General features: G+C 39.2%; 1 protein-coding gene across 2 annotated transcripts in view; it reads left to right on the top strand.

The window, feature by feature from the left end:
- Nucleotides 1–8,729, top strand: part of LOC107658460 (meiosis-specific coiled-coil domain-containing protein MEIOC-like) — a 17,213-nt gene extending 8,484 nt beyond the window's left edge. The window contains exons 5-8 of one of the 2 annotated variants that reach the window (XM_016447013.1): nt 3,837–5,562; nt 6,125–6,259; nt 6,683–6,863; nt 7,445–8,729. In XM_016447013.1, the coding sequence (XP_016302499.1) occupies nt 3,837–5,562; nt 6,125–6,259; nt 6,683–6,863; nt 7,445–7,647 (2,245 nt within the window). In that variant the 3' untranslated portion in view covers nt 7,648–8,729. The remainder of the gene's footprint in view (nt 1–3,836; nt 5,563–6,124; nt 6,260–6,682; nt 6,864–7,444) is intronic. The other variant, XM_016447014.1, reaches the window with a different exon arrangement.
- The last annotated feature ends 1,508 nt before the right edge of the window (nt 8,730–10,237 follow it).

Below are 10,237 nucleotides of genomic sequence, written 5' to 3'. Positions count from 1 at the left end.
GAGAGAGAGAGAGAGAGAGAGAGAGAGAGAGATGAAAGTTGCGTGTGTGAACCTGTGTCTGTGCATCTCTCTCTACAAGCAATGAGGCTGTTACTTCAAAAACAGAGATTTTACCCCCTCATTGCAGAGAAATATAACGTGACAGTATATATATAATATGACAGTAGCCTGTCGAAGCTATTTTACTAATAAAAGTTACCGTGCTGTGTTGTCGTGTGCAATAATGTGTGTGCGTGCGTCTATGAAAGCAGTGTAGCCTGCATATAGTTTTAGTTTATTAATTAGCTATTCATTAAACATTAACCCGAACCCAACCCGAAAGTATTTCAGGACCCGTCGGGCCCAGTATGAATGAAACAGACACCGTGTTTATAGTGCTAATGGCCAATCCATCATTTTTTGGGGAATTTTTATTTAATAATTTTTTTATCAGTATCAGTTCAGGCACCGTTTAGGCACCGGAACCGTTTTAAAAATATCGATTTGGCACCGGTATCGGAAAAACCCCAAATGATAACCAACCCTACCTGGCCATAGATCTGTTGCAGGACAGTAAATGGGATTTTACGGGACAATGCGGGACATGTGTGAAACAGATACATTTATTACTGTTATTCAATTCAATTTAATTCAAGTTTATTTGTATAGCGCTTTTTACGATACAAATCGTTGCAAAGCAACTTTACAGAAAATTAAGTTTCTACAATATTTAGTAGTAGCTTATCAGTGGTGACTGTCAGTTTATGTACATATGGCAGAAATGTACGGAAAAATCAATTAAAGATGTAATCAAACGCACTATAATTAGCTATTCATTAAACATTAACCCGAACCCAACCCGAAAGTATTTCAGGACCCGTCGGGCTCGGGTCGGGTAGCAGACCTCTAATACTACATCGCCGATCTGGAGCCATCTCCATTCATGTCACCCATCCGCGTTTGTACAAGTGTCTTCAAGTTCCCATGATCGCAAACGCCTGGCTGGTCAGGTTTGGTGAGGCTTTCTCGAGACTGGCCAAATACAAACGAAACGGCGATAAATGGTAGATGTTAAGAAATGTGGGAACGATTCCTATTTCAAAGAGAGCGCGTGCAGACGAGGAGTTAATGCGCCTGCTTGCTTGGACGCGACACCGCCGCGTTGCAACAGGTTTAGTCTGTCTAGTGTCTACACAGGACATTTGAACTCTGTGTCAGTACCTCATAAAGAGGACGAGGCAGTTTACTGTCGGGGATTTGTCATGTGTCGTGCCGCATCCAGTGTAGCATCACTGATTATGAGTTCTATAGTATTTTGTTGTGTCGCGCCACTCGCTTCTGTTAGACGGTGTATTTAACTTTCTTATTTAGGCTACTTTCTTGTTTATCTGTATTATTTCTTTGATATTTATTTTAGTGTTTTGCAGGCTGCGTATTCACTGACGAAAGTGTTAAAATAAACACACGTTTGTTAGGCTAATAGATGATTGAGCCTCATTTACTGCTGGTAGGTTATCATTGCACAAATTAACACACTCTCTACGATTAAAAAATAAAAATAAAAATTAGAATAGTTCTAAACTAATGCGCTGTCTTCACTGTATCTCACACACACACACGCTCAGTCACTCACGCAGATCACGCTGCGGCCGCACTCAGACATTCAGGAACAAACTTTCAAGTGCTACCCCGCAATTTTATCAACTAAATATCTTACTCGCTCAAGAGGTACATTATCTTTCTCAACAAGGAGCTGGTAACATCATTGTTTCTAAAGGAATTAAAGCCACAGCTTCACTGTTAATAGAGGAACGTGGAAAACGGTGGTAATTCATATATACACAGCCTCTCTCTCTCGCTCTCATAAATGAACACTTGATGAATTACACTTTTCTGATAATAGAATATTGAAGTGGAGATCTCTAAACTGCAAGCTAACCGGTACTTTCAGAAAGCACTGCGGCCAGATTAAACCTTGTTGTAGCCTATATATTATGCTCTTTGTTTATTATTTTTTAGAAACCTCTGACTTTTCTGCTCAATTTTAAACGGTGTTCTTGTATTCAAATTAAGCGCGGTCCACTGCTGCACACGTGCCACAATATCGATACAGGGCCAGCTGCATCGATACTTGTATCGTCAAATCTTTGTGACGATACATCGTCGTATCGATGTATCAAACACATCACTACTATTAACAGCAATTATTATATGATGCAATCAAACTTATAGCAAAATTTGGTAGTTATGTATGTTGTTTTGTTGGCATCCTCTGAGGGGTTGGCATCATCTCTTCTCAGGTGTTCTGGATCCAGACTGAAGCTTGTGTAATCCCGTGGCAAAAACAGAGAAACAAATAGAGACATAATTAGCGTAGCTGCTGTTCCAACCAAGCAAAATTGATTTGTTTAACCCAAGCTAAAGAATAATAATGTGCATTTCAGGGGTTGAATTGGGATTTGTTATGTGGGGGGGCTCTATGGTATCGAGCTTATATATATATACAATATCATGTTTTTCCGTGTGTGCAGCTCGACCATTTCAGCCGTTGGTGCTCGAGCATTGATGAGGTCCTCACTTATTCCTTTGAGCCGTCCACGCAGTCATCATCAACGGGAAAAACCCCACACCCCTAATCCTAACCATTGCGTATCATATATAATGCACTCCAAAGTAAATTTCTGCGTATAAATAGAACACCAAATAAAAACAGAAACTTGTGGTATTGATACACACTTTCATAATTTACGATATAAAGCAGCATAGATTTTTATTTTAAGACAATCATATACTTTCGTGGGCCAAATAAAATAATGTGGCGGGCTGGAATTGGCCCGCAGGCCTTGAGTTTGACACGTGTTTCAGACGAATCCAATCAGAGTTATATTAAAAATTTTCCTTGACTACTTTTGGACTGTTGAACAAAAACACCCGCCTACTAGTGATGCGCGGATGATCTAAAACGTCACCCGAATCCGCAGCTTCAAATAAATTATCCACCCGCCAACCGCCCGCACCTTTATTTTTGTCTGATTTAGATAACCACACCCGATCATCACATTAGGGTTCGTACAGTCATGAAAAACCTGGTAAAGTCATTGAACAGCAATTTCCAGGCCTGGAAAGTTTTGTAAAAATAAATAAACCCAGTAAGTTTTTGAAAAGTCATGAAAATCTATTTCACAATTCTCTTATGTTTAATCAGGTCCTGAATTTCGTTTGCGGGATTGCGCATACATCGCATTACTCATTCCCGCAGCTTTCGACATTTCGACAATGAGGGAAATTGCTGCAAAACATTTATTCAATATAGCGTGTAGGTTAGATGAGTAAATAAATCCACACAAACCATCAGATGAAAACAGCGTGAGTGATTCAGCTGTACCGCATCTTCTCTCTTTGACTTTCTCTTCACATCGACGCATCTAGAGCTGCTGCACGCTGCAATATAAGACTTTAGCTCGCGTTTCGGGACAGTTGACAGAATTGTCAATTGCCTAATCGGTCATTGTTGCATTGTCACAAAAATGTATTATTTTCACATCTTTTTAAGCCATTCGGTTGAGAAAGCACTGTCGGTTTTGTCTTAAGTTAATGTAAACAGCTGCGAAATAACCGCCTACTGCCATTCTAACACTTGGAAGAGCAAGGAAAATTTTTAATATAACTCCGATTGGATTTGTCTGAAAGAAGAAAGTCACATACACCTAGGATGCCTTGAGGGTGAGTAAAACATGGGCTAATTTTAATTTTTAGGTGAACTAACCCTTTAAGCATTTATTTTGTTTTAACAAGTAATTTCATAATTTAAGACAAAAATCCACCAGCTTTTTTAAAACTTGATGTGGTGTTTTTAGTAGGCTACCCTCTAGTCTGAAAGGTGTCTGGTCTCCAAAGTTGACAAGAGAAGACAGGATGCAGTACTTCAACAATGAGGCACAGATGCCGCCCATTTCCGGATTCCCAACAAAACAGATTTGTCCTAAACCAGTCAGCAATATTTCTCCTCAGCCTGCTGGTAGAGAATCTCATCAGTGGGCCGAACTTCAGAATTGTAATGGTTTTGATTCTTTTGCACTTCCCTGCAATTTCTCCACCTGTAATGGAGTGGCCAACACGTATTCTCCTCAAGATCTCCCTCACCCCCCAGGCCTGAGCGCACCCCCAGTGTTAAGCTCTAGCCTCTACCAGACCAGGCCTGGTAAACCTGAGTATATTACACCCGAGAAGGAGGAAGGATACCGCAGCACAACTAACTGCCTGTCTGATTATATAAACTCAGTCAACAACTCCTGCTGCCCTCCACAAACAATGGATGACTCCTATTTCAGTTCATCTCATGAATTTTCATCTGTGAGCAAAGATAAACTGAAAAACACCCAATCATTCTCTGTGCAGGATGTCAGTAAACTGGCCTTTCTCTTGGCAGAGCAGGATATGAACTATTGCAGAGAATCTACCCAGAATGGTCTTTTAGGACAGAGGAATCTTGAGGAAATCATGGCAGAGCAGAAGAGTCATGCTTTTCAAAGGATGTCGGAGCTTATTACTCAAACAACAGATTTTAAGAGAGAGGTGACACGCAACCATATGGAGCAAAGAGGAGCTAAAGTAGTGGATAAAAAACAAAGTCATTATACTACGAATGAATTTTCAAGGTTTGGGCCACCAAAGACTTTTTCTCCTACCATCGTGCCTCCAGCCCTCCACCCAAACAGAGAAGCCAGCCTGATAGGAAGCAGCACCGCCCAAAACAGTGTAAAGCAGTACCAGCCTATCCATTCAAACCATTACCAAAAACAAGCTAAGATTTCAGCAAAGACCAACAGCAACAATGAATCCCAGGGTTTTGCAAAGCTCACAAACACATCAGGGGCTGTTCCATTGCTTCCTTCTCAGCAGTTGTTCCGGCCTGCAGCGAGAGTCTCGGTTGATTTGAGTCAGGGCAACACAGTAAATCTACATGGTGCGATAGGCCAGGTCAGTCTTGAGGATTTAAGGACGGGAGCGGGAAATGTGGATATTTCAGATTTTGACCTCCAGCTAGAGAACAACAGGTTGTCCGCGGGCCTCATGGCCGATGGGCGTTTTTCTCCGCGCTTTAGCATGAAACCCAAACTTCCTGGTTTCCTTAAAGAGGCAGACAAGAAAACAGGACTCCTGCAGAATCCATATCAGGGACTGGGCAGTTTGTACGGAGGACAAATGAGACACAACGGAGCGAGTTCAAACTCAGCCAAAGCTATACCATCACAACTTTTCCCATTCCTATACCAGATGGGTGATCCCAGAAAAAGCACATGCCACCTGATTCAGTCGCAGTCACAGTTGCCCTACTGCTCTGTGCCTCTCATCGACATGAATGAACGTCTGCCAGAGGGAGATGTTTCGCCCTTCAGCCCTTATCTACAAGAATGCATTGGGCTAAGCCAAACATCAGGAGATGGGTCATTCTCCAGGTTTCTGTCGGCCATGACTTTACCTAAGTTTGGCAAGGCACTCGGAAGCCCCAACAGTCAGCTACACTTTTACTTGGAGGAATGTTACGAGCAGTGGAAGATGCTGGAAAAAGAGAGAAAGCAAGTAAGCGGGATGTTTCTGAGACATAAGCGTATTCATGTAGTTCATGTATGAATTTTCAGGCATGTGCTGCTGTATTGACGTATTTTTTGTCGTAGAATAAAACCTGAAAATATCTTAAAGCTGCAGTCCATAACTTTTGGCCCTCTAGCAGTTAATAAACAGAACTGCATGCGTCTTGCGGAAGAACATTGTAGCCATTTTGAAAATTTTGAACCCAAAAAAGTTACGGACTGCAGCTTTAAGCTTGTGTTCAGGTTATTTCAGGCATTTAAGCAAAAATCCATTCAAGAAACTCATTAATTTCAGGATGACGGAATGGGAAGTGCTAAAATGCTAACTTGTTTCTGGGTTTTGGCATACAAAAATACATTATCCCTTCAGCACTCTATTATAGACAAAACAGTGATTTATTTTAGGAATATAATTTATGGACAAATAAGTTACTTAAATGATTTTCTTGTACAGATTCTGTCATGCTACTGAATTACCATGTAGGCTGGCCTGTTTTCATTTCACAATCATGATAAGGTGAGAAACTAATGTAATGTGTTCTTTCTGACAGGCAGAAGCTGTTCTTACAAAGACTTACCCAGGAAAGCGCGTGTCTGTAGTAACCAGTAGTATTTTACCCAAAATGCCTCCAAACCCCTCCAGACTGGACCGCCTCATTGTAGACCAGCTGTGCGAACAGGCCAGGGTCAGTCCAGTATTTCTCATAAAAGTCTTGCCAAGGGGTTTCAAACGGGGCCACAAGAGAGTGCTAGTGAGCCTGCCTAAAAGTTCAAACAAATACAGTGTAAAAATGTAAAGGAAAATAAATTATTATGAATAGTATTATGTAATCATGAGAGAATAATCAAAATGATTTTATTCTATTGACATCCATAGTGTTATGTTGTCTTCAGGTTTTACATCTAATAGTAAGTAATAGTAATCTAATAGTGGTGGGTGGAAAAAAGAAACTAACAACTTCATAGAAAGTGAATATTTTACACATATGTATCATTTCTATTTTTGCCGTCTGTGATCTTATATTCTAGAATTAAATTGTAAGTGTTTTAAACTGTAGCAAAAATGAATGAATTTTCTATATTATAATGTAGAATTGCATTGTTTGTAGGTGGCAGGTTTGCTAGGCAAGATGGAGCAGTTGCGCAGTTTTCCGCTTCATGCTAATGTTGGCTCAGCATTGGACAGGCATCTTGAGGTCATCTACATCACTCAGGCACGCCGCAAGGACGAATTCATCAATGCCAGCAGCAGACAGAGGCAGCCAGCGGCCTTCTTTAGAGAGGACAGGGGTTAGTGAGTCATACACTATAACAAAACCAGGAAATACACATACAAAAATACAAAATCTTATATAAACTAGCGTGAAGCTACAATCCTAGAAAAGTGGAAGATGACAGGGCTTGGTAAAGTCCCACTCAGCCTTAGTTTTACTGCTTAAGGCTGGAATACACTACACGACTTTTAAAATCTGAACAGATTTTAAAATACTGGGCATCATACACTTACCAAATTTAAAAACTGTCCATCATACATGAAACAACGTGTTCTAAAATCTGCTGAAAATATCAAACATGTTTGATATCCTCCGACTGGATGGAATCAAAGTCTGCAGCTAAAATATTGGAGTCTGTGACCATAATGTGATTTTCTATGAAATCTGTCATCTCAAATCCTCAGACTGGCTCTGAGTTTAGCCAAATAGCGTCAACTTATCCAGATAGTAAATTGGCGGAAAATCGTGGCAAAAATTGTGTAGTGTATTCCAGCCTTTAGTAACAGAACATTTGCTTAGTTCTTGCATCTTGTGTGTTAAAAGGTGAAAAAAAAAAAAAAAAAAAATATATATATATATATTTTTCACATCTCACAGAGATCCTTCTGTTGGCGTCTGCAGTGAAGGACCTGTGCAGCAGCACCAGAAAGGCCCGGACCGCTCTTTGGTGTGCATTGCAAATGACTTTGCCCAAAACAAACAGTTACCCAGAGGAGAGAGACGAGCTGGGTACCTGCTCCCCTTTAGGCCAAGACAGTCCTGAGCAAAGCAGCTTGGAGAGAGCACTGACTGCCCTGTGATCAATTTCTGGCAGGTATACAGTTTTTTGTGTGTGTTTTTTGACACAAAGTAACATCGATCTAACCCGTCCAAAAAAGTGCAAGAGGTGATGGAATTGCATTTTAAGAAGAATGAATGAGTTATTTAAGTTATTCCACTAAAGTGATACGTTAGGCTCAGTTGTGGGCAGCAGATGGAATTCTTAGTTCATTAATATTTATCAGTCTTCTGTAAAAACCACAAATCAGATTATAATCAAATTCTCCAAAAGACATGGAATTATGGCAGTAAGATCAGTACTGAGCTATTTTGTCCAAGGACCCCAGAAGAACTGCCAGTATAAACAAGACGTTTTGAGAGAGTATGAAAGAATGATTTAACAGTGACGGAAAGAGAGATGAAATTAGAAGAGGGACCTTTTAACTGGCTAATGGTGATAATGGAACAGAATGTATGGCAAGAGCAAGATCTGTGGCTTTGGAGGATAATGGGATATTTTTGCCCAGTTGACCTAGAAATTTATAAATAGTTGCACAGGAGGAAAAAAATTATTTGTGTTGAAGTTTTTTATTTTGACAGTTTAATTAGTGTCTCCTACAACCCATTCAAAATCCTCAGATAATTTTAGTTCCAGTGACACTCATTCAGGCAAAAACAGTATTTATGATCAACAGGACGTGTTCAAGTTGTCCTTTTATTACTTTACTTATTTATGTGCATGATTCTTTGGCGTCAGCACTTGGTTTTTAGTGGTCTCACTGGATAAGCAATGACAATCACATCTTTCCTAAATCTGTTTTGTTTTTGGAAACTTTGAAAGTGAATTTATTTATTTGCAGTTTATCTCAATTCTGAATTCATCTCAGTATTCTCTATATTTCAGTGTATGTATGTGGTCAATCTGTCTGTGATGTAACTCATTTGAGGTTATATCGAGTAGCTGAGAGTAACATCATTCATGGACTGAAATAAATGATGTCAACAACGTTACTAGAAAATGCTACAGACTGACATAGTTCATATGACGTGTACTCATATTGCCTTTGTTTTTTTTGCTTATGCTTTTGTTCAAGTTTAACAATTAAACTAACACAACACAAAATCCCAGAACTCACAGAGTGGTGCGTAAAACTAATGTTTATTTAATTAAACATTGATTCAAAATACAATGTTAATCAATGCTCTAATTAAAAAAAAAATGCAGATCCTAGTCTGTATGCAATGAAACTAAAATCATTCAGTAAAGCTGCAGTGAATTTGACTGTTCACTTACAATAATGTGTTTTAAAAAGAACAGTGTTATGATCAACTTGCCAAAAACGGTTGGTTGGCTGAGTTATGAAAGCCATTTGTAAACAAGTTCCTCCCCCTCATTCAGGTCTGAAAATCCTAGACATTTACCCAGCAAATATCATATTGAAAATCCTTAAATGCCTTAAATGAGTTGAGGCTTAACAGAATAAACCATACTGAAGAGTGTACCTTGCAAGATGATTTCCATTATTAAATCATATGGACACTTTTCAAGTTTGACACCTTACAACATTTAAGTTGTGTTAATGTAAAGAAAAACATCAGAGGTAAGCAAAGCAGTGTTTGGATAGTCAACAATGTTGAAGAGTCAGAGCTCTTATTGCATAAATAGAAGATTCATTAAAAAATTATAATATCTTCTGCAATCAGCAGTGACACCCAGAGTTTACAAGCAAAGTGAAGCTTCTGATGATCCCTCTGAATCAAACTGAGTCTGTAGGATAAAAAAAGCATCTAAAGCATCCATACATCAATTTTAAAAACTGCAACTTGTGGCTGTGGTAGAAAACCTACACATGACACCAAGGCAGAACTATATTCTCTGATTCAAGTTATATTAGTCGAGAGTGAACACATTCATTTACACAACTCAATTTATTGTACCAACTTCAAGTACAAAATGTTAAATACTGTGGCTTTGATAAAAGAATGCCTCAATCACCTGATCTTACAAGCTAACAGACACTAAAGGTTTCTCATTGTAGCATATGAGAAGGCAGTCTACAAGGTATTAGCACAATATGTAGCAGCTTCAAATGAACAGTTGTCAATTGATATATATGTGCACACACACATACCCTGTTCACTTTAGGATAATCACTGTCCTACAATAAAAATAAACCACAACTGAAACAGAAACAGCCACTAGGAGCAAAAAAAAACTACATATGTCGGCCCCCGCCTCCTCTCCCATTGATTAGCAGTTTTGTTTCTCTGTCTTTGGGTTGTCTCTGAGCCCTCTCCATATATTGCAACATGATGAGAAGGCTTCCATTGGTTCCTGAAAAAGCTTGTGAGCTGTGAGCTTTTGTATCTTGAGCTGTGTGTTAAAAATCAATGTTGTGCTACTGAGGAGCAACCTATGGAAAACATAAAAAATGGTTCACAGGTTATTTGAAAGTCCCTCAAGGCAATAAGATGGGGATTTATGCTGTTTTTAGACACAAGAATGTTGGTTATCCGCTGGTAAATGTTAAAGAGTGAATTTCACAGAAACATGTTAAAAGAGTGAATCTCATGGAAACATGTCCAGGTCACTTTTCAACTGCCTTATATATATATATATATATATACACA

Source organism: Sinocyclocheilus anshuiensis, unplaced genomic scaffold (assembly GCF_001515605.1).
Source record: "Sinocyclocheilus anshuiensis isolate Anshui unplaced genomic scaffold, SAMN03320099.WGS_v1.1 scaffold371, whole genome shotgun sequence".
Classification (NCBI taxonomy): Eukaryota; Metazoa; Chordata; class Actinopteri; order Cypriniformes; family Cyprinidae; genus Sinocyclocheilus; species Sinocyclocheilus anshuiensis.
The sequence above is the reverse complement of the archived record's forward strand: the minus strand, read 5'-3'. Positions and strand labels throughout refer to the sequence as shown.